Source organism: Microtus oregoni, unplaced genomic scaffold (assembly GCF_018167655.1).
Source record: "Microtus oregoni isolate MIOR12 unplaced genomic scaffold, Mior012 000028F_ref0000031, whole genome shotgun sequence".
NCBI lineage: Eukaryota > Metazoa > Chordata > Mammalia > Rodentia > Cricetidae > Microtus > Microtus oregoni.
Genome location: NW_024543087.1, coordinates 18168166 through 18192290, shown reverse-complemented (window position 1 = coordinate 18192290; position 24125 = coordinate 18168166). Strand labels below are relative to the sequence as shown.

At 45.7% G+C, this 24125-nt stretch overlaps 1 protein-coding gene across 1 annotated transcript in view; it reads right to left on the bottom strand.

Annotated features, from left to right (window-relative positions):
* Col6a6 (collagen type VI alpha 6 chain) overlaps window positions 1-24125 on the bottom strand; it is a 99927-nt gene that overhangs the window by 8365 nt on the left and 67437 nt on the right. The window contains exons 28-35 of the mRNA XM_041676770.1: window positions 16829-16891; window positions 15631-15666; window positions 15479-15519; window positions 13253-13260; window positions 9441-9934; window positions 6573-6669; window positions 3037-3708; window positions 239-332 (exon numbers count right to left, since the gene is read on the bottom strand). Of these exons, the coding sequence (XP_041532704.1) occupies window positions 239-332; window positions 3037-3708; window positions 6573-6669; window positions 9441-9934; window positions 13253-13260; window positions 15479-15519; window positions 15631-15666; window positions 16829-16891 (1505 nt within the window). The remainder of the gene's footprint in view (window positions 1-238; window positions 333-3036; window positions 3709-6572; window positions 6670-9440; window positions 9935-13252; window positions 13261-15478; window positions 15520-15630; window positions 15667-16828; window positions 16892-24125) is intronic.

The following is a 24125-nucleotide window of genomic DNA, read 5'->3' as shown; positions in this document are numbered from 1 at the left end:
CTGAATGCTTTGTTTCAATAATTAAACTTGTCATTTAAAATAATAAAAATACTATTTTGTTATTTCCAGATCAACTTGATGGATTTAAAAAACATCTCTTGCTCCCTTAAATCATAATATGTAGAACAGATTTATGTCTGGCTAGAATGGGCGAGGGGAGAGGGAGAAAAGGAGGATAAAAATAAAGACTAAGGAGGGGTACACATCCACCTGTGAAATCACACCAAGCACACGGTACCTTTGAAACTGGTGTGAGCGTAGCTTCGAATCTGGAGGGCTGAGTCTGCTGCATTTGGCTTTGAAGTTGACAGGCGGGTACTTGTTCATCCCACCTAGAGACAGAAAACAGGCCTGGGTAAGGCTGTCACCATGTCTGTCCCTTGCAGTAGCACTTCATTTCCCAGCGTCCATCAAGATGGTCACCAGGCGTGAGAAATGTCTCAGGGAAATCCCCAAGCTAAGTTTGGAGAGAGAGGTCTCTAGTGAACATATAGGCAAATGCAAACAGCTTTTTACGGAGATGCCTGTCGCTCCTAAAGTCATTTAGCCGTCATGAGCCAGTCAGTCCGAATAATCCTCTTGTCTCTGATAGGAACTAATTAGAGTATTTTATTTGTTTTTGTGGAGTATGAAAATGCAAAGGGAACCGGGTAGTCCCTTTATGGCCTTTATGTTAGCAGCAAACTAAGTGCCTTTGGGTTTAATTCATCGCCTCATTTCATTTGGAAGAGTATTATTTTTTCATAACACTAAAGCATGCCTTAATCCACTTAAAAATGCAAAAGCTATTTTTTTACAGGAAAAAAATTTTAAAATGTGTTATACATGCCCTGAAGGCATGAAGTAAAAAAAGATTTGTTAAACAAATATCTTTCTGGAAAAGCCAGGCCCAGCGTCGAGCACTTACAACGCTGGCCCTGGAGAGGCAACCTTAGAGGTAGCTAGATCCTCAGGACTCACTGGCTAGCCAGCCAGCCTACTTGACAAGTTCCAGGCCACTGAGAAACCCTGTCTCAAAAATTGCCTGAGGACGACAACTGAGGCTGTCCTCTGGCTCACAGGCACATTGTCTCCCTCCCTCCACTCCTCACTCACACCCCTTCCTGGTGCTGCGTGGGTCTTCCAGCTAACAGGCGTTTCCTGGGCTGTAACAGAGCCTGCCCTCAAAATTGCTATTACAGGAAGGGCAGTATGTGGTGATATGACCCAATACTGTGCTGTACCTAACCTTTAGGGTATTTTTTTGTTGTGTTGTGTTGTGTTTTTTTGAGGAGGGTCTTTCTGAGTGGCTTGGCCTGGCCTTGGGCTTACAACAATCCTCCTGCCTCTACCTCTCAAGAACAAGAATTACCTGTGTGCACTGCACCCACCAGGTCTGGCTTTGGGTTTTCATGTCTCCTGTGAACTCTAAGGAGAGAGTTGTTGAGCTGCTTCCCTAAGGAAATGTACTGCCCTGATGTGGCCCCTGCTTTGCTGTCTGATTTATGGCAATGTGCCAAATGAATCCAACACTCCCACAGCTTCCAGAACTTCAGAAGGGAAGCAGACTACACTGCTCCTTAAGCCTGACACCTGAATAGTGGCTCAAAGTAGGGGGCCAGTAATTCAGTTGTGCTGAAAGAGTGTGACCATGGGGGCTGTGGCGGAAGTGGCTTCCTGCAGTTCTGCAGCTGTCTTTTAGAGATGGTGCCTTCTAGACGTCTAGAAAGCTCTGGAAATAGAATAGCTAGCTACCTTGTAGCCAGAGTTTGAGAGTGCTTTCCGTAGTTTCCAGGAGAGCTACCTGCCCTTTCCCTGAGGGCAGGGCGAGGTGCTGCCTTATCTGGTCATGTGATTGGGTGCATTAGCATGAAACATCAGGAAGGATTAAGGGATCCCAGGAAGGAGCTCCCAGGTATTCCAATCTCCAGGGGCCATCAAATATACTTCTTTTTACCAACTGGTCTTTTGCTCATCCCTTGTAAAAGGCTCCCTTCAGGGTGACACCTTGCCCTTAGCTCATTATGGGAATTTCTGTTCCAGAACATTTCAAAATAAACTTCACTCTGGGGTCTCACTCTCCCCATACCTGTGTCTCTGAAACCATCTCATATATGTGAATTTCCTGGGAGCTCGGATAAGATGCACATTCTGGTTCAGAACATCTGGGTGGAGCCTGAACCCCGCATCCCTAACCAGCTCTGACTGTTCATTCTCATCCTGGATTCACACCGGACAAGATGTGGCATCAGCCTCATCAGTAGTCTCTCTTGACCTGCACTCACCCACTTCCCGGTTTAATACAAGTTTGGGAACTAGCAGGCAGGGACTCAGTCATCCTTCAGCCTGTGTTTTCCCTTTTCTCTATCTGGACTCCTGGGGACAAAAACACTGAGACATCAGCCCATTGCGTTTCCACCTTCAGTCTTGTATCCGGCCATGGCTCCTCCTTAGCCGTCCCGCTGCATCCAAAATGGATTGCGTATTTTTCAGATTGCCCACATTTGTTTCCTTATGGGAGCCACTGGTTCTCACCACTGGATCCTAAGAGGCCATGAGGCTGGGAGACAGTTGTGCGAAGCCATGCCGACAAAATGGCATCCACTCCCAGCTCTGACTCTGGAACTTGCCAAAGCGAAGCCAAGAATTGTCTGATTCTTTCTTTGGCTTCTTTGTGTTAACTGTGGAAACCTCACACTAAGGGCAGTATGCTAGTGTCACGTGACAAGGGTTCTGCTCTGGAGCCAGAGTCCAGGCTGTGACTTCACATCCCCAGACTCCACCTCTCCATGCAGACAGATGTGTGGACAGCTGCTTGTTTTGATTGCTTCTCCATAGGAACCAGCGGCATAAAAAAGATGAGCCAGAAAATTAAATGCTTAGAAACCAGGGCCGTCCCTCCCGCCCTCCATAGTCACACATTTCCCTCTCTGATCTGCAGTGCCCTTGAAGACAAACCAGAGGTGTCAAACCAAGGGCATGCGCCAGGTCATTGCCCTTCTGGAGGATACTAAGCAAATGCTAATGTACAGGAAGAGTTTTGTATGAATGACTTACGCCTGACGGAGTTTATAAAGGACTTCACAAACTTCACACCATATCCATGGTCAGGTTTATGAATCCGGCCAAGCTGAATCAAGTGCTGGTCCACAGGGTGGCTGGCCAGGTCCTCCAGTTCCTTGTCATTCCAGTCAGGGCCCAAGGAAAACACAAAGAGGGCATAGCCCTGGCATTTGGCTCGTAGGGACTCTTTCTTTAAGGTGTCCCCGTCCAGGTGGCTGGTTTCCCCAGCCGATATCACAAATATGACTTTGTTTCTCCTCAGGTTGGGTGTGTTTAAAAAGACATTGTCCAGAGCCCACCCGAGGGCGTGGCCAGGGAAAGTGTCTCCGTTCAGCTGCTGCACTGCTTGCTCCACGTGCCTCTTCATGAGGCGCTTGCTGCCGTAGGTGGTTAGGTTGAACTCACTTCTAACTGGACTCCTCTGGCTGTGGGGTAGGAAGTTGGGGGGAGCATGGCTCAGTAGGGCCACCCTGTCTCCAGTGACAGATGTCTCTGGCTCGGGAGTGACCTCGAAGTGATCTAGCAGTGCTTCCAGGAAGTCTCTCATGTCTTCGAATTCTGCGCTCCCCACGTGCCGGGAGCCGTCCAGCATGATGGCAGCATCCAGGTAGGACTGTGCCGGGGGTGGTTTGCCTTGGTCACAAGCAGCATCCGGCTTGCATGGGTCTGCAAACCAAGTCGTTTAGAGTTACTAAACAGATACGGACAAAAAGTGGAAAGATTCCACTCTGGCTATTTGAGCATCTAGGAACTACATAGTCATAGCGCATAAAATAATTGTCCTTAACACCAAGAGTAAGCGTTTACCACCAAAAGGTCCAGATCTGATACCAACCCAGGAGCCTCTGACTCTGTTCCATACCACCAATTGTTTTAAGTTGTATTCTGTCTATAAAGTTTTAAGTGAGAAATTCATCTCCTACATTCTAGAACATACTGTAAGAACACACTCCTTAGCTGTTGACAGTATGCAGGCTAAGCCAAGGGCCTTAATCACTACACTAGCTGTGAAAAACTCCTCTGCTTTGAAAATTAAGCTTTAAAAGGCAATGGATCTCTTATTTCAATTTAACTAAGAGTTCACAACTTCATGCCCCTTCTAAAAAAGCTCTTCCATAAAGTGAAGTCATTTTTATACATACGCCTCTCTCATTATGCATGCATAGCAGGAGAAAAGCAGAAAGTCAGTTTTATTGAATGTGACCACAAAGAATGCTCAGAGGAATATGATAAATGGGAAGTGGGATAATTCTAGAAGTCACTTAATCTATTTTCATAGAACCAGCTGAAGCAGGAGAGAAGTCATTACGAAGGATGCACCGTATTTCTAGAAGTTTCCATATATGGAGTCTATGGCAGTTTCTTTTCAACGTTTACTTATTTGTGTACACCTGTGTGGAGGCAGAGGACGACCTTCAGGGGTCAGCCCCCTCCTTCCACCTGGCTTCTGGGGATTGAACGCAAGCTGTCACGATTGGGGACAAGCACCTTTACCTGCTGAGCTACCGTGTAGGCTGCACGAGTCAGTGTTTTATTGTTAGATGGTTTCAGAAGCCACTTAATTTAGTTTAACAGAACTGACTGACGCAGGACACATGAGGTAGCAGGATGGCCCCTTCGCCTGAGAGCTGGGATACCTAGGTTCTTATCACATGACAAACATGGTATCATCTTGGCCAAGCCACAGTTGAGCACAGTTCCTCTGCACAACTGAGGAGGTAGCTATACCTGACTGGGATCAGGCTGACCCAGACACCTTTGCAAGGCTGACAGTAAATGTGATGTCTGAGGGGGGAACGCATTCTTGAAAATTCACAGGGGCAATGGACAAATGGGATAGCAAGCATGCAGATGGAACTTAGATACCAGCATGGACCACAAGCATCAGCTATTAAGTGGAAAACTTAGTGACTAACATGAAGGTTCTGTGGGTGTAACAATCGTCCTAATTTCATGCTTGCTCATGGACTCAATAAAGTTAGCTTTGCCTATGTCCCTTCCTGAAGTTTAGTGAAATTTTATGACTCTGCATAATGGTCAGATGACAGAATCGTCACCTGTGTGCAGAGCAGTTTCTAAAATTAGGGACAGCAGGCTGCCCATTTTCTCTGCTTTGTGGGGTTTTTAATTGCAGGAAATGATAGCCAGATATCTTCCATTATATGCGTAGGAGACAAAACAAGGGTTTAAGCCAAGGCATAGAGCCAAAAATCTCTCCCCAGTCACACGTGTGCAGTTACTGACTGTGCGGCACATCAGCACACAGCTGGAACTGACTTGTTCAGGGGTGCAATGAAGAATGGATAGGGTAGACAAATCTTAGTGCTTCAGCGGTGTGGGGTGGGGGTGGGCGACAGGACCCAAAAATCCCAGTGCAATCCACAGAACTGACTATGTGAGCAGAGAGTTTGATTCCAGGGCTGCAGAGGGAGACAGAGAAGGAACCTGGACACTGTCCCCGTCGTCGCAGAATTCCACTCTCTGTGTAAGTTCATCTACACAGCAAACCCCAGCATCCCACTGACACACATAGAGAAGGCTTCAGACATCCTCTCCAGGTCCAAAAGGAGAGTTTCAGGGCACAGAGTGAGGCTTGCTGTCTGCAAAAATGAAAGGTCCTTCAGGGCCAGCTTTCCTGGACTTGATCTGCGTGTGTGTCCCTGAGAAAAAATATCGCATCCCTCCATTTGATTTCTCCCACCTGTACAGTGGCACTAATAATAGTTAAAGCATTTCAGTGTGGTTGCGAGCCTAGAGAGACGCAATTTATGTGAACCAATTAAAACCATGCTTGGAGCATAAGAAACCCAATAGCTTAAGTCACAACTGTTGCCATCGTAGCTGGCATCATGCAGCGTCCTTAGAACAGTGCCCAGCCTATAGCAGCACAGTGGGGACGGCCTGCTGTCACAACCACCTGGAACTCCATGGTTTCCACATGGTGACTGGAGCATCAAATGGAGGAGGGGGGAGACTGTTTCCAGCTAGACCGACAGGCCGGATAAAACACCACAACTGGTACTCCACACCTCTCTGATGCCTAACTCGGGGAGTCTATGAAGACTCCTGGGTGAGGATGTAGGACTTTCTGTCTTCCACGCCTATGGCACTGAAAACCAAATTACCACCCAGAAAGGAAACTGCCAGGTTGCCCTAAAGCCCTTTCTTGGGAGTTGTGAACACTTGAGATTTAGAAAACACATATAAAATACTCAATAGCACGAAAAACTTGGCAAGGGGACAGACTAATGTTTCGCTGTTGCTATTGTTTTAAATTATCGCTGTTTCCTGGAAGCTGTGCTCAAGTAGAGGGGGCAGGAGAGTAACCCTTGTCCTGGGATCCATTGTGGGGGCCCTGCGGGCTGAACTGAGAGGTTGCATCTGTGGAAGATGCAGTGTGCACCCCAAGCCCGACGAGGCCTGCTCCGGGCCCTGCATCTCCCTCTGGCGGAGCTCCAGCTGCTTCTGCCAAGGGTGACTCAACACACTCAGCAGGCCTGATCAAATTCGCCTGTCCCCGTGGGTCTCACCATAGCAGAAAGTACACCGCTGGAGTTGCTCTAGCGCTGGCGCTGCGTCAGTCCCGGAGGGAACCACGACGACTTGGAATGTGCCCGTGTCATCAATCTAGAAGAAGCAAGGGAAAGAATTGCTGAGCGGGTTGGGCTTGGAGGAACCTTCCAGCCCGGCTCAAGAGCTGAGGTCAGGGGAGGGCAACCCCACAAGGCTGCTGGGAGGTGGCCCAGCTGGTTTTGGGGTTCTCCCCTTGAGCTGCCAAACAGGAGAGCTCACCATTGCAAAGCAGTTACTGGCACACAATGGGTGCCTTGTGGCTCAGCCGGGACCACAAAACATTTCGTATCCATCACCCAGCTAGCCAGGGCATAGCCCCATCTCCATTCTTCATCTAGAGGGACTGAAGCGCAGAGAAATGATCAGCTGATCAAAGGAGGCAGTCTACACTCAAGTTCATTATGGAAAAGAATGAAACTCCTATTCCTACCCCGCTTCCCCTGGCCTCACCCCAAGTCCCAGAGAACCAAGAAGCTGTACTCAAGTTGACAACCAAAATTAGCCATGCCATTGTTTTCCCTTTCTGGTGAACTAGGCACTAAAGCAGAGATGCTCAGACCCAGGCCCAGGTGGGTCTCCTCCCCGAACAATCTCAATCCTTTCGTGGCAGCAGTACTGTTAGCAGCCTACCTAGGGAGCGCGAGGGCGCAGTCTTGACTAGTGCCCCGGCACGAGTGGCCCTATTCCACACCGTTGGTGCTTTTGAGAGACAGCTACAGTGTCTCAAGTGAACCACACCTTTGCTCCACCTGAACAGTGATGAGTGACTGAAGACTGAGCCAGGGCCAGCTCAGAGAGCATGGATAAGGATGCTCCAACTGACCACGGACTTGCCTGTCAACTGTGAGATATTAGTAGATGAAGGAAAAGTATAGTGGCCCCATCCTGTGACTGAGATGGGTCAGATGATGTTCTCAGTGAATCATTCTTAGACGCTTAATAGCTCTCCTCTCTCTTTGGCAAGTCTCACTCCCACCTTTAATCCATGGAGGTGCGACCATGGAGGTCCTGGTTACTCAGGGTTACACCGTTTCTCTGAGCAGAGCCACCTGGACCAGAGCAGGACATGAACCAGACTGAACTGTTCTTTCAGGAGCCGAGAACTGGAGTCCTGGGGGCTGCTGGGCTGTTCTAGAGACAAGAGTCTGCAGAGACGTGGGACTGGGGGCATATTCCATGTGTGGGCTGAGGAAGGGGAGGAAGGAGAAGAGAAGAAGGGGCTCTTCCCAAGGTTTAGCTGTTTCTGCCCATTTTCTGTCCTGTGCACCATAGATGGAGGAACTGGTGCTCACCAGATACCTCTTTGGCTATCCAGGACTTTGCCTTGATATTCTTTCTGAGATGGAGTGGAAGACTGAGATCTTGTGAGAACTGGAGACTTGGGCTACACTGTTAGACACAAATCCATGGAGAAAGGCTCAGAGTATACCAGAGAAAGACAAAGAAACAGAAAACAACAAAAGCAAGCATGATGTGTCATACGGGGGTGGGCATGGAGGTTGGACAGTGAAGGGGACAGGAGATGTCATGCCGTGAACAGGGACCTCGCATAGTGGAATGCAATACTCTGCTTCCTCTTGCTATCTTCAGTAAAGTCAGCCTCGCTTGCTTGCGGGCTGTGCAAATGGATTCTCAGGGGGAAGGGCTGTCAATAAACAACGACTAGACACCAAGCCATGTCGTGTCAGCTCAGGGAGTAGGGGTCAGCCATCTGGGGTAGGAGTGGACTGCAAGGACGAATCAGAATAAGCCAGAAGAAAATTTAGAAACCATGTAGCCAGCCTCATCACTTTACAGACAAAAGTGAGCCCAGGGTAGGAGTGGGGACCCCAAGGCTTCAGCGCCAGGTCTGCTCTTTCCCAACAAAAACCAGCTTCCACGCTCCAGCCGCTTCAGAGTCCTAGCCGTGGATCTTAATTGAGAGCGACATTTCTCAGGGTATTGTCCAGGGAACACTGCCATCTGCTAACTAGCTTTGCGTTCTGTGTATCTACAGTGTAACAACTTGCACGTTTCTGGCCCCGGCCCCGCTGAACAATGGATGCTCACATTTAGTCATGCATCTTCCCGATGATAGAAAGCTAAACGCAGGTCGTCCTCAAAGATGCTGATCAATTGTTCTATTAGGGAGGGCCCACAGGTAACCTGCACGCTCCCAACACCCCAGCAAGACTCTTCAGAAAGTCTGGAAGATGTGGTTTTGGAACCACTGATCCCACTGCTTACTATGGCAGTGACTGTAGTGGCAGAAAACTTCCCTAAACTGAGCGTGAGCTGGGGGTTTAAAATGAAAGTTTCTGTGTTTGTTTTCTCTTATTGCTTATTTTCCTGGGAAGCGCAAGGCCTCAGCCGCATGGCTGAGAGCACAGCTGACTGCGTGCGGATGACGGTGCAGGCGCTCTCTGGATGGTTCTGGACTGCTTTTCCTTCACAGGCGCCACAGAACCCCGTAAGATGGCACAGGAGAAAGAAATGAAAAAGTTTTCATTCTTTAGAATGCACAGAGAGGGTTGGGGGGAGCCGGCATGTTAGCTAGTTTTATGTCAACTTGACCCAAGCTAGAGTTATCTGAGAAGTACGAACTGCATTTGAAAAATTGCCGCTTAAGACTGGCCTGGCGGTGAGTCTGTGAGGTATTGTCTTGATTAATGGCTGATGTGGAAGGCTCCATCCCACAGGGAGTGGTGCCACCCCTGGGTAGGTAGACCTGGCTTCTGTAAGAAAGTAGACCTTGTTCTGAAGGCAAGACAATGTAGCCATACACTTCCTTAGGAGGTTTCTGAATATTGGTGAAGTCGATGAACAGTGTTTTATGCAATGCTTACCGAAAAGGCACGCTTGATGGAGGGCACATTGCTGAATGCAATCACCACTGGCACAATGTCCAGGGCACTGAACTCCATGGCAGCCGTGGTGATGGACTGGGCATCGGCCGACTGACCGCTGCTGAAAAACGTGGCGATTTTCCTCACGTGAGCCCCTGGCAGGGTTCGCTTGAAGACATTCCTGGAGATGAACCTCATGGCTTTGCCAATATCCCTGCTGTCAGAGGATCTCTCATAAGGAAGAGCTTCAATTTCCCTGAGCAGCTGGTCCTTCCTGTAGGTGTCTGAGAAGCGGATGATGTGCCTGGTGTGGGAGTTATAGGAGAGGATGGCAACACGTGCACCCACAGGGCAGCTGGTCTCCCTGACCTTGACATCCCTAACTAGGGAAACCATCATCCCCTTCATCCGTTCAAAGTCCTGCTCCGTGACGTCCCGGGACTGGTCCAGGACAAACACCAACTCAGTTGGATGCACTGGGCACTCAGGTTTTTCTGAAAGATACACACATACATACACATACACAAAATGCCTCTTATCATGTAGAACGCTTGCCTAAAAGCAATACATGGAAAACAAAATCGTTTAAATGCTAACTATTCAAATATTTAAACATTAAATAATTAATAACCCAAATATTAAAACATATAAAATATTAAATGTTTACATCCTGAATCATTAAAATCGCTGTTCTAAAAGCTGGCTCTGCTCTCCTGAGATGAACGTGAAAGAAAACAGTCTAAAGTCAGCACGATTAGGGATAAAATCTGTAAGTTCATTTCCAGTTCCTTCTAAACAGTGGAACCTTTTTGACAATATCCTTTACCCTCCAGGAGCTGGCTCAGAGGCGTAGACTTTTGTGTCTTCACTTTAATCATGGGAAACCACAAACTGTTTTCACTTAATGAGAAAACAAAAACAAGGTAAAAAGGATTTTAAAGGAAATAACTATGTAAACTCCTTCTATAATTTTTAAAAACCCTGGAGGATAAGGGTCTAGGGTGTAGCTTACTCAGTATGGTGTCACCTGACAAGTACATAGCCCTGGGCTTGAGACCCAGCACCCTATCACACAGATACAACAGTTTATGCCTGTAATCCCACACCTGGGTGGTAGAGCCAGGAGGATCAGAAGTTCAAGGTCATCCTGAACTCCAGAGCGTCACAGACAAAAGGAATGATTCCAGGACCAGTTATAGCACTTGTTGAAAGCCAAATTAATCCATCTTGGGGGAGATGGAACAAAATGTATTAGCCTCTGACTCTAATTACTGGGATAAGCATGTTTTTCAAAATCGAAGTGATGTTAATTTTACAATTAAAAGGTGAATGCTAACTAAGTGTGAATTTGGTGCTTCTAGCTTTGTGTTTGGGTTGTTTTGTACAGGGTACAAAACCCAGCAATGATGCCGGAATAATTTAGAGGTACAGAGAAGTAAAGGTTAACAGCACCCTCTGAAAGCACAGAAAAACTTTTCTTTTTCTAGGTAAAAAAAAAAAATTACTTAAGGGCTAATTCAAAGTCTAGCCTTGAAGCCAACATACTGCTTCCAGGAGCCCCAAGGACTCTGGAGAGCACACTCTGATGGCTTCTGCCATCACAAAGCAGGCGACATCTCTGCCTACACACCCACTACCCTACCAACTCATCCTCTGGCCCTGTCAATAATTAAAACTGTTTATTTGAAACTTCCTTATAATAAACAGATTAGCCAGACCCGAAGTCTATACATCCCAGTGAGCTTCTATACGTTAGACTAGCCGCTCTGAAGCCGAGAGCTTCACATTCGATTTTACGCTTTCACTGTTGATTCTGTTTGTATCCACTTATGCACAAGAGAACCTAAAACATCCACAACACAGTTCAAACTAAAAAAGCAACTAGCTTTATATCCTCTTCCATAACTGTGTCTTTACCTGCATCCGGTCCTTCTCACCGCCTACTTGCCATTTCTTGTTCTCCTTTCTGCATGTCATACAGTACCCCCACGTATGACAGGCTATGAGGGAGAACATGATTTTCTGAGATTATGTGACCTCATTTAACATCGTGCATCTCAAGTCCATCTATTTTCTGCAAACTGATTTTCCTTCAGAGCGGACTTTTAGTCCACCCCATATATTAGCCGGCAACAACCAGCCTGCTGTAGCCTCTAGGCTCCGCCTCTATTTGTTTAATGTGCTGGTCGTCCCCATCACTGAGCCACAGGGTTAGTGGGCTCTGCTGCTTCCCGGGGGATGTCTAGGTCTGCCTTGTTCTAAGGAGTTGGTATTTGAATTCCCCAGCCCAGCACTTAGAAAACTGTGGCTCCTTTAGTCCTGACTTCAAGTTCACTGCTTCAGAGAGGAACACTGGTCCAAAGCATACCCATCCCCCGGACATGATTTAGCTGCAGTGAAGCCTGTGCTTTATCTCAGATTCTGAATTCTTTTGTTTTTTATCTGGACTCCCCTTGAGAATGGAAATGTGTGAGGTTGGGAATCTTGTCTGCTGTCAACTCTGTCCCCAGCAGAAAACAGGAGACTAGATTAAAGAAGGCCTTCAATAAATCCATGTTGAAGGAATGAATCAGCAGAGGGTAAAAGCTATTGAATTTATATAAGGGGATATATATGCATATATACATATGTATACATACATTCACGTGTATGTATATATTTGTGTATTTATATCAGGCTGATAATGGGGTTATACAAATATATCACGCACTAAGCCTTGGCATTAAAATGAGACTAAAAGATACCGAGCCAGGTTGGCAATTAACATTAAGCCTGAGCTATGGAAGTCTCGGCGTTATCTCCACCGCACGTCTTGCTCACTTGTTATCTGATCCTATTTTCCTTCTGCCCTCTGCCTCTTAATCACTGAACTACAGAGACTACATGACAGAGAGGGGGAAGAGAAAGGGAGAGGTGGAGTGGGAAGAGAGACGAAGAGAGGATGGGAGAGAGAAGATGAGATAAAGAGAGAGGGGAGGAGGGAGGAAAGATAATTTTTAAAAAATCAGATAGTGAGGTGAATGGTGATGTATGCCATTAGAAAGTTATTGACAATGAAAGGGCCTCCCAGCGGTGAAGTTCAGCATAGAGTCATAGAGGCAAGGGTCTGCTGTGAGTCTGAGTAAAGGAAGCCTGGGTCCAAGTTCTACCAACTGGCAGGCAGCACCATGCTTGACCTCATCCTTCCAGACCGGGGGAGGGGGGCGGGGGCACCTTAGAGCTGGAGCAGTGCATGCGGTAAGGTAAATGACGATCACTCACCACGTCCGCCGCAGGCTGGGGAGGAAGAACAAAAGGGAGGGGTTATTCCTCAGTGGACAAACAGGGTTCTAGAGTGCACAGGGAAACCAGAGCAGTGAAGTCCTGCCTGCTTGCATATTGAACTCAAAACTCAAGGCCGCAGACAGTCTAGAGAGAATGCAGACTGTGCCTGGCCTGCATCCTGGTAGAGCAGGATCCCCTCCAGAGGGGAGGAGCTAGGGGAAGTAGGACAATGTACAGCCATAAATCAGCCCCTGCAGCCAGATGCCGGAGATGGAAACCATGTCTATGAGAACATGATGTTGCGGAGCTGAACTCAACTTGGGAAGTTAGAGGGACCCAACCTCTCTTTATAATTTCTCATGTACAAATCTGTAGATGTCAACTATATATGTGCATACATGCATGTGTGTATTCAATACACGAATGCACACATACATGTATGTGTCTTTTGTTGGGCTTTCTTATTTTTTTTAAGGAGGTATAGGAGTAATGGGGACCAAGCTCAGGACTTCTCTCACGTTCTCATGACCAGCTAAGGACTCTACCACTGTGTCTTCTGCAGTGCTGGGGACTGTGCTCCACCAATAACCTACACCCCGAGATCAAATATATACACATATATGCATGCCATGCAATTATGTGCGTACATATAAATTTGATGTCTCTATGCACACATAGTATATGTCTGCTTGAGTTGAGTTTCTCTATCTGAAAGGCTAGGACCACTAGTGTTACTGATTTCAGATTTTTTTTCAGTTTTGGATATTTATACATAAACCCAGTAAGATCTCTTAGAGGCAGACTCAAGTCTCAAGACAAAAGTCCTTCTGTTTCATAAACACTGACGTTGTGTAAAACGAAGGTGACCTTATACACTGTATTTAGGGTGCTATGTTTTGACTACAGCTTGTCACACGAGGGCAGGTGTGAACTTTCCACTTGTGACATTGTGTCAGAACTCAAAATGTTTGGGGGTTTGGGAGGGTCACCCTGTATAGGGACATGTTTTGTATCATGCAATTAAAAGTTAATACCAATACCCTGAAAGAAATAAATATTGGCTGGACCTGCAGTGTCTGGTCACAAGTCATGCATAGTTGTTTAAATTTCAAATAATCAAGTGAAAAATTTAGCTTCTAGGTGACATTCTTCACATTTTGGTGTCCAAAGCCACACGTGACTGGCAGTGAGGCTGCTGAATGGTGCAGGGGGCACCTCCACCACGTCAGGTTGTTCTACTGGGCAGTGCTGCTTCGGGACACTCATTTGCAGAGGTTTCCTCCTCTGCAAGACCCAGTCTGGGAGGAGTCCTGACTATGTCCACAGGGCCATGTGCTTTTATGTTCTAAGTCATACTCCTTAAGTAATTTTGTGTGCCAGATGTAATTTTGGACCAGATGTGCTAGATGGAATCCTCACACTTTGAAAGATCAGGCCCCACTCTTGGCTCTGCCACTCATGACTACTGTCCGCTTGGTTCCCATGCTAGGAAAAAAACCTACTGCGCTAATTCAACCTCAAAATGACCTATTTTTGTGGACTCGGGTACAGGCTTTGATTCCCACCAGCGTTCCTTTCTGCTTCGGAAAGGCAGAGTCCTGAGAAGCTTGACTGAATGGCTTCTAGAACCATTAAAGTTCTGTGGCTCTGGGCCTGGGGAGATGGCTCAGTGGTTAAGAGCACGTGCTGCTCTAGCAGAGGACCTGATTTGTAACTCCAGTCTGTAACTCCATCTGTAACTCCAGTCTAGGGGATCCGATGCCCTCTTCTGGCTTCCACGGGCACTGCATGCATGTGTTGCGCAGACACTCTGGGGCTCACACACACATATGAACATACAAAACAAATGTTTGCTTTTTAAAATCTCTGTGTCTTGGAATAATGCCCTATATAGAAATGGGCTATGCTTCATCTGTGTTTTTTTCAAAAAAAAATGCCTTGAAGAAACTTTTAACTCTTCCTTTCATTTGCCATGTTTACTCAAGAAGTACTATGTATATTTCAATGAGCAGCTGACACAATGAAGGTGTTTGTGAATACAGAATTATAACATTAGTTGATATTTATAATCATAAGAATATACCCTGTTACAAGGGCCTCAAATTCAAAGAGCTTTTTGCCAAATCTGAATGCCTTTTTGCTTTTTATAATTTTGAGAGAGAAAATTATTGGCAGAATAAGCATTATTGTGAGTTTTATAAGCCAATCAATCATTTCAGTCAATCTCACCTTTCCAAAAAAGGAGAAATAGAGCATAAACCAAAAGTGGGGCTTCCACCCTCCGACCCACCCACCCACCCACTCTCACCCACCCACTCTCTCACCCACCCACTCTACCCACCCACTCTCTCACCCACCCACTCTACCCACCCACTCTCTCACCAGGATACATCACAGCTGCCTCTTCACACTGTCGAACCCAATCTCGTCAATTACTATCTGACATTAACAATCAATCATCTTAAACTCAGCTCGGTATGACTCTTCTTTTCCCTGACTTATTTGACCATTGGGAAAGTTCTGACCTCCATCTTCTACGGGTTTAAAGCCCCCAGTGTACATAACTACACAGCACACAGGCTGGCAGCCAGAGAGGGGGTTAGTATAATAGGCTCCACCCCCTCCTCCCTGTGGACTCAAAATTTACTCAAGCCATCTCTCATGAGAAGAGACTGGTTGACCAACCGCATCTGTTCTGAGAACCCAGTTCCTAACTTCCTTCTAAGAGAACTGCGAGAATGGGGGTGGGGCGGGGGTCATTTTAAGCAGGATACTTACGACTGTGGTCCCTCACGTACTGAATGAGGTCACATGTCTGTAGTTCAAAGAGAAAACACGGAGAATTAACCATGTCCCTGGGTCACGAAGTGTATACATGAAGCCAAAGGCATGCTCAGGTTACCGTGTTGGCATAGGAGATACTTACAGAAAATGAAGCCACTCCTTGGGCCCCTTTTATACCCTAGGAAAAGAAACAAGCAAACTTGTTTTAGGGCTGCAGACTAATGCCTCAGTAGCCAGGCTATGCACCAACGCGGCCCCGAGGAGCCCTTAGGAAAGGGTTTCTTCCTGTGGAGTTAAAGGGAGCAGAGAACACAGGTAGGGCACTCACCGCCCCGTGAAGACAAACACACGCCTCCAAGGTTAAGTTCCCCAAATCCTGGCAGAGATGCCCAGAACCTGACAGAGCTGCCCACCTAACGGTGGCCCACAGATCTTCGGAGCGGGTGTTTCAGCTCACAACTCAGAAAGACGGAGCCACCTGCTCCCCAGCTGCCTCTCCTGTGCCCAAGTCTTGGAGTATTCTACCCGATGTTGGATCTCCACCGTAAATAGTGGAGTAGTGGTCAAAGCCTAGCCGAGCGCATTCCTATCCATGGCTGAGGCACAAAGGGGCTAGCTTCAAACACCTGAAGAGCTAATCTCAGCTTCTTCCCCAAATGAAGAGAGACACGTGAATGTCCGGGTGGAGGGTGGGAAGAACAAAGCTGGCTGAACTTCTTATTGCAACCCCTTCCTGGGACGGGAAGAATCTGACTTCTCTCAAACAGAAACATCAAAGGGAGATGCGGGGTGCCCCACCCAGACTCCCAGGTATGCTCCCCAGGAAGGACTGCAGCAGCTTTAATCACGTGCGCCGCTCACCGCTTGTCCTATCACACACTCCCGGCCTTATTCATTCATCACTTGCTCCTCTAGGAGGGAGGCCGTGGCTGGACCTTAACCCAGCTCACTGAGAAGAATACGAAATCTCAGGTTAACGAGATGGCCCAATGGGTAAAGACACTTGCAGCCATGCCCGATGACTTGAGTTCAGTCACCACGACCCAAAGTTGTTCTCTGACCTCCACAAGTGTGCCATGACATATGCCCCACCTCCCAACTAAATAAATCTATAAATGCAAAAGAAAATACTTTCCCCCGTTTTGGACTGATTTTTCACGCTCTCCCTCCATTCCCTCCCTCCCAAGAGATATACTTATTGACCCCATTTTCTCCCTTATACAAAATATTGGAAATTGTGGCCAAACAGTGGAGGAAGAAGCTGTGTGCACCTGGAGAGGGGTGTGCCCATGCTCTGACCGCTAAGGCACAAAGAGCTCACAGGAAGTAGTCCCACTCACCTTCCGTCCAGGGGGTCCTGGCTCCCCAGGGGATCCTGGATCTCCTGGCTGCCCAGCAGGAACCTCGAAGCAGAATGGGTTCACTTTACAATTATGTTCTAGACAACATGTGAACGGTTTAAATGCAAACTTAAAATCCTGACACTATTTTAAAAGTAGAACTCTGAAAGCAACAACATCCATCCATTTTCATCTTAGAAAATGGACAGATTTCTAAAACACACAGAAGGGGACCCCCAGCAACAGCCTGTTCTTCACACAGTTTATTAATCGATTGCTACTTTTCTTGTTCTATTGGTATTTAAAAAGATGTCTTTTTAAAGTCTGTTTTGTATCATACTTTTTCCCAAAGCCTCTATTTTGGCTTTGTTTCTGACATAAGGTCTTCCTGTATAGAGAAGACTGGCCTTCAATTTACTAATCTTGCCTCTGTCTCCCGCGCTCTGGAATGACAGCGATGTATTACCATGCCTGGCTCTCAGCTACCTTTTAAATTTACATACATACATATATACATATTTCCGTCACTAAATATTCTTATACACAAAATCAGGTCTCATGGCTTCATGTATTTTACTATGTGAAGAAGGCATGATTTAATTAATTGGTTCCTTGCTGTTGGCATTTAATTTTTATGCTGTTAATAAGCATATGATTATGAAGTTATATACACAATTCTGATGATTAGTTAAGATTTCTAAGACTAGAATTGTTGGATCAAGAAAAAGTGGTTTTCTTAAGAACAAGAAGGTAACTAAATTGAAACACACACACATACACATACACATACACACAGATATATACATGCGCACACAATTGTGATCACTTGCTAGTGTTTGGCTGGGGGCTTCACCCCAGCTCCTGCCATAAACTTTCTCCCCTGGGAGTTGCCTCAGTCCAAACTCCACCTCAGAGAAAGCCCACCAAACGGTAATCCCTCACCAGGGAAGGTCAAACTACAGAAAAATCTTTAAGCCTCTTGTACTCAACAGCAAACACTACTTCTAGGCTGGTGTTCTCCAAAGATTATGGAGAGACTTGGGACTGTCTGCAAAGCTAAAAACGCTTTTTCGTTTCTGCTCATTTATGCCCCTTAGATCTGTCTAATGGCATTTGATGACTTAAGGTACTGGTAACTCAATACTTCATTTGTTAAGTTTCCTGCTAAAATATAGGTGTGCCTTTTTAACAGGCTTCATAGTCCAGGACTAAAAGGTTTCAAATTTATCTTCAGAGGTTCAGAGTTTCCAATTCCCTTTAATTGTCTTCTAAAATGTTCCTACCTTTTAACCCAAAGCCATAGCCTTTTGCTATGACACCAAGATGTAAATCTGTTCCAGTTGTCTTACAGATACCTACAGGTTCCTGGGAAAAAGTTCTGCTGCTGTATCAAAAATCAGGTCTGGTAAAAACTAACAGTCTCCAAAGGCTATTTTAACTCCATCCATTTTCAAGCATATTTTACAGGTCACTCCTGCTGTCTGGGCCAAGACCAACTTACAAAGTGATCTCCAGACAACACCAACACCTGCACCAGCCCTTGGCACTTCACCATTTGTATCAACTCTCCTGACTCAAGGACACCTATCAACTAAAATCTGGTTTTATCTGCTCTTGTGTACCACTTATACACCCGAGCCTCACCTGTACAACCAGGGCACACTTCTCTGTCCCATTCTTTTTGCCATCCCATGGAGATGAAGGTCTTTTGATGACAATTAGGGTAGTTATCAATCTGATTACAGGAGAAGATGGTAGCATTCAGGCACTCTCTCCTCTCTTGCTAGGAGTCTTAGCTGGGGGTCATCCTTGTGGATTTCTTGAAGTTTCCCTAGCACCAGGTTTCTTTCTAACCCCATAATGGCTCCCTCTATCAAGATATCTCTTTCATTGCTCTCTCTGAATGAATTCTCAACAGAAGAATCCCAAATAGCCAAAAGACACTTAAGGAATTGCTCAACATCCTTAGGCATTAGAAAAATGCAACTCAAAATGACTCGGATGTCAGAATGGCTAAGATAAAAAACACTGATGACAGCTTATGTTGGAGAGGATGTGGAGTAAGGGGAACACTCTTCCAACTGCTGGTGGGAATGCAAACTTATCCAGCCACTTTGGAAATCAGTATGGCAGTTTCTCATAAAACTGGGAATCACTCTACCTCAAGACCCAGTAATACCACTCTTGGGTAATAACTCAAAGGATGCTCAATCATACCACAAGGACATGTGCTCAACTATGTTCACAGCAGCATTATTCATAATAGTCAGAACCTGGAAACAACCTAGCTGCCCCGCAACTGAAGAATGGTTAGAGAAAATGTGGTACATTTACACAATGGAGTATTACTCGGTTGTAAAAAAACAATGACATCATGAAATTTGCAGGCAAATGGATGGAACTAGAAAACATCATCCTGAGTGAGGTAACCCAGACCAAGAAAGACAAACATGGTATTATTCACTCATACGAGGATATGAGATGCAAAGCAAAGGATAACCAGGCTACAATCCACAGTCCCAGAGAAGCTAGGGAACATGAAAGACCCTAAGAGGAATACATGGATAGCCCTAGGAAGGGGAAATTGATAAGATCTTCTGGGTAAACTAGAGGCAGGGGATAAAGTGAAGGGGAAAATTAATAAGAACAATAGATTTTGTTTAAGAAGAAACAACATTGTTTTCTTCATTCAGAATGCCACTGGAGAGGAGGCTACAGAGACTTCTCAGAGGTTAAAATCACCTCTCACTTTTCCAGAGGATCCAACTTTGGTTCCCAGCACCCATGTTGTGGTCCCCACACCTGTAATTCCAGCTTCAGGGGACCCAATGCTCGCCTCTGGCCTCTACATACAGCTGTACTCATACACATATCCACAGATAGACACATACACACAAGGTTTTTAATGCTACAGGATTTATATTCTTTACAGTAATAAGTGAATTTATCTAAAAATTAACTTATAAAAGCATGGCCTGTGGAGAAGAATCATTAATGTCTCCACAGTGTCCAAATAATATTGACAGTATTAAAAAAACAGAACTTAGTGACTTCATTTTATTTAAAAGGGATGTTTAGCTTCAAGAGAAAAGGGAGGCAAGTTGAATACTTTTGTCCATTTCTAATATTTTAACAATAGATTTTAAGTAAAAATCAACAGGATAAGGAAAAAGAAGAAGCTTTAGTGTTTGGGAGCCTGGAAAGCAATCAAGTGTGTGTGAGATGGCGTGGCAGACCTGAGGAATGTGAATCCTGAGCAGGCAGCAGAGAAGTCAAGAACCAGCACGTTTGGTTTCCCACATTCCCAGAAGGCCCAGCTTCGGGAGCCATGGGGGGAGGGGCAGGTGCCTCCAGAAGCAGAGGGGAAGAGGCTAAATAAGGAGGATTAGTGGGGAAATCACTCTATGAATTCTCCACTCTCTGCTTTTAACAGGTAGTTGGATACACCTTTCTCCATCAGCAAAAACCAAAGAAAACAGGAGTGAGACTCTCAGTAGAGCTGAGAACCAGTGTTACCACTCTGAACCAGGAGACCAATGAAAATATGCACACTGAGTGAGTAAGAGCCTCTCATTGCCCTTGTGTCTTCTAGAAAACTGGCATCCAGATCCGAGCTCCCCAGAAAGGGGTAGAGGAAGTTGCAGGGTTGTTAAGCAGAGAGGCCCATCAGATCATTGTACAGTGAATGCATATCTGACAAACTCCAATCGTGTCTTCCAGGTTCCCGATCAGACTTTGCTGTACTCAGTTCTCAATGGGAATGCACAGCTCATTCTTGAGACATACGAGAGATAAAAGTCAAAACAGAAGAAAAAAACTGAAGGAAACAAACTGTGTTGAGCAAAGAAGGCCAAAAATACTCATTTATAACCTCAGAGAGATAAGAGAAAAATGCTTAATCATGAAACAAGAATAGTATAATACCGAAAAGGGACAGATTTTAGCAACAAAGGTAAAAGTATAGGATATATGTTAAAAATAAAAATCAAGAAACCGTCTCAGAAAGAGGAGAAAAACATCAAAGAGATGTTAAAAAATAAGATACAATAAGAAATAAAATAAAGGACTATATTATTACACTGAATGATAGGTATTTAAAAATATAAAATAGAGAACACTAGAGCCAGTGGATACAAACCAACAAAAGAATAAGCATTTTCTAGAAAAAAGGGCACACATTTCTAGGGCCAAGGGGCCTGTTTAATGCTCAGGAAAAATGGATAAAAATGGGCCATGTGCCAGATTGCAAAACCCATGGCAGATTGAAACGCTAGTGACCGAGAGGCCATCTTATGGGGTTCCAGAGAAAAAACACTGACTGATAGGAATCTGTATGGCCTTGGACTTCCCAAAGCAACAAAAGAGCCCAGAAATAACAGAAAACATAACTGCTTTCAAAATTCCAAGGAAGTATGTCCAGCCCAGAGCTGTGCACTAGCCAAAATATTGACACATCTGGAGGTAACAAAAATCATTTTCAGATGCTGGTAGTATCATCAACTGTTCCTGCCAGTCATCTCCTCTTAGCAGCGTGTCATGTTTGCACGTGACATGACCTCTCCCCCAGCTTATGTTCTGACCTCTTGGTGTCCAGATGCTGGCCCTATGCGGGGAGGTTTTGGAAGATTTGGGAAGTAGAGCTTAGCTGGAGAAAGTAAGTCACACAAAGGTACGCCTAAGGAAGTAAATCAGTAAGTCGCGCAAAGAGCAAAAGTGTGCCTTAAAGCTTAGATTGGGACCTCAGTCCTCTGTTTTCCTCTCTTCCCCACCCATGAGCCGCCAGACGTGAACCAAATGACTACAGACTGAATCCTCTGATACTGGGAACCAGAACAGTGATAAGGTTCCTGGCAGAGGTTTCTGTGATGGAAGTCCAGGAGGGTGTGACAGTGGGATGAGAGGGAGAGACCTGACATGGGTGGGGTGGAGGGGATCTCAGAACCTGGTGCCGGGCCCCTGCAGAGCAGCAGTGGACACCAGGCCTGCTGCACATGCAAACGTCTTCAGAGAGTGTGAAGAGCAATGTGAGGTCAACAGAGGGGACCCCCAACTTTATAGTAGAAAATACCTTCACCTTAATACTCAAACATCAAAAAGCAGGAATGCAAACAGACTGCCAATTCTAAAACAATCACTCATGATGAAAACCATTTTTTGGAGACCAGGAAATAGAAGGAGGTAGAGAGAGGGTGGGACTGCTATTTTCTCTTGTGCTAAGGGGAGAGGGATGAGGTTAGGGCCTTGGGTACAGCAGACAATCACTCTACCTGAGAGCCACCTCTCTTTAAATTGATTTTTTAAGGTGATAGAGGGAAGACATTTTAAAGTTAGGAAACTTAAGATGTTGCCTGACTCTTTAAGCAGGAGCATCCATCAGGAGAGGTTTTGCCACCTCAGAGGATGAGTTTCTGGGGACATAGCAGCTTGCTCTCACTAGGGAAGTCGGGTGATGATGGTTGGAGTCCAGTGGAAGGCTCCAAGGATACAATTGAACAGCCCACACTGCCCAGGGGCAGCCTCCCCAGTGAAGGCTATCCAACCCCAGCTAGTGATAGTGCCCAGGTCCAAGGTCCCTGCTTGAAACCTGCTTGAAGATTTTTTTTTTTTTGCTTTTGTTTTTTATTTCAATGCACATGCAAACATACAAACATACTCGGCTGAAACAGGGTTTTAGACTTTTTTTTAAAGAAAAATATCAAGGTGAAGATTCCGTGAACTCCAACTTAGAATAATTCCAAGAGACCTGAAAGACTTTCATAATTTAAGGCTAAATCTTTCCAGAGAAAACATTTGCTCTTCCAGGAGAAAAACCTGGGCATTTTCAATGTTTAAACTCCAATTTCCAAATCCAAATATTACTCATGTCAAGGGGTGGGGGATGAGGCAGCTGGAGAGGGAAAAACTAGTAAGTTCCAACAGTTCAACATGGAGAACAAGGAAGGAACCAAAAATGTGTCTGCAGAGGCCCAGACACCGAGCCTGCATGGCTAACTTTGGTTAAGTACACTAAAAACCCATTAATGCACCATCACAGGGAGGGGCCCCAACAAATGGCTGAGCTTGTTAGCATGCTGCTTGTGTCCAAGGCTAAAGCACCCCATTAATAAGCCAAGGGAAATGATCCAGAGATGTTTCAATGCACATGACATCTGGCTTAATTTGAAAGCCTTTTCTAATTATTTTCCTAATTATCTTCATCTTCATCATTGCTGAGGGCAAAGTGATAAAGGAGGAAAAGAATTATAGCTGGAGGCAGCCCCACCCCCACCCCTGGGGAGCAGCAGGGGGAAGAGGATATTCCTTGTTTTCCTTGTTTTGAAGCGTTAAAGCCTCCAAACAGGACCCCTATACATAAAGTTCCTATTACAGTGTGTAGAGAAAGACTAGATCAAGAGTAAAACTGACCGTGAAGACAAACTGGAAAACCATCTCAAGTATGTGTTTTGGTATCAGGGTTTTTCTAAGACCTTGCTCATGGACAGGGTCATAGACAAGTTTTTTTTTTCCCAACCAAGGTTCTTCAGAAAGAAAAGAGGCAAAAACTTTTTTGAGACAGGTTTTCTCTGTATAGCCCTGGCTGTCCTGGAACTCCTAAATGCTGGGACTAAAGGCGTGCACCACCACTATCCAGCTGAAGCAAAGACTTTGAGAGACAGTTTTGTTGTCGGGGAGAATTTGTTTGTGTTGCCACTCAGCTCTGAGACTGCCATTAGAGTCTGACCTTGGTTCAGAGTGTGGAGTCCACATTCAGCTAGCCAGAGTGGACCATAGAGTTTTCTGGATGACTCAGAGGTAGCTAGAGGGACACACAGAAGGAATAAGGAGAGGCGAGGGAGATGTGTGGGCCTTTTTGATCAGGGGATGTGGAAAATGAGCAGGTGATCATTTCTCTGTCTTCCCTAATATTTAACTCCTGAGTTTTAAGTCGCAGTAACAGTTGACCTAAGAGTGGCTCATGACAAAATCTCAGTTAAACAGATCTAAAACCAATGAATGCAAGTGTGCCATCTTCTTTTATATCCCCTTCTTCTGTTCTCTGGAGACACGGGAGTTAACAAAAATACGAGGTGCTCCGCCAACACAAAAAACTCCAATTAAATCAGATTAGACCAAATTAAATGCTTGTGTTTAATAAATGGCATATTCCCAGGTGGCCTGGAGCATGGCAGGGGAAGACAGAGGGAGCTGCACACGCAAACCCCAAATCATGTGTTCCTTTTTTTCAGCGCAAGCCTAAATACCCTGTGGGAATGATCCTGACCATCCCTGGGGAGGGGTCACCACTTGGCAGGCTGGG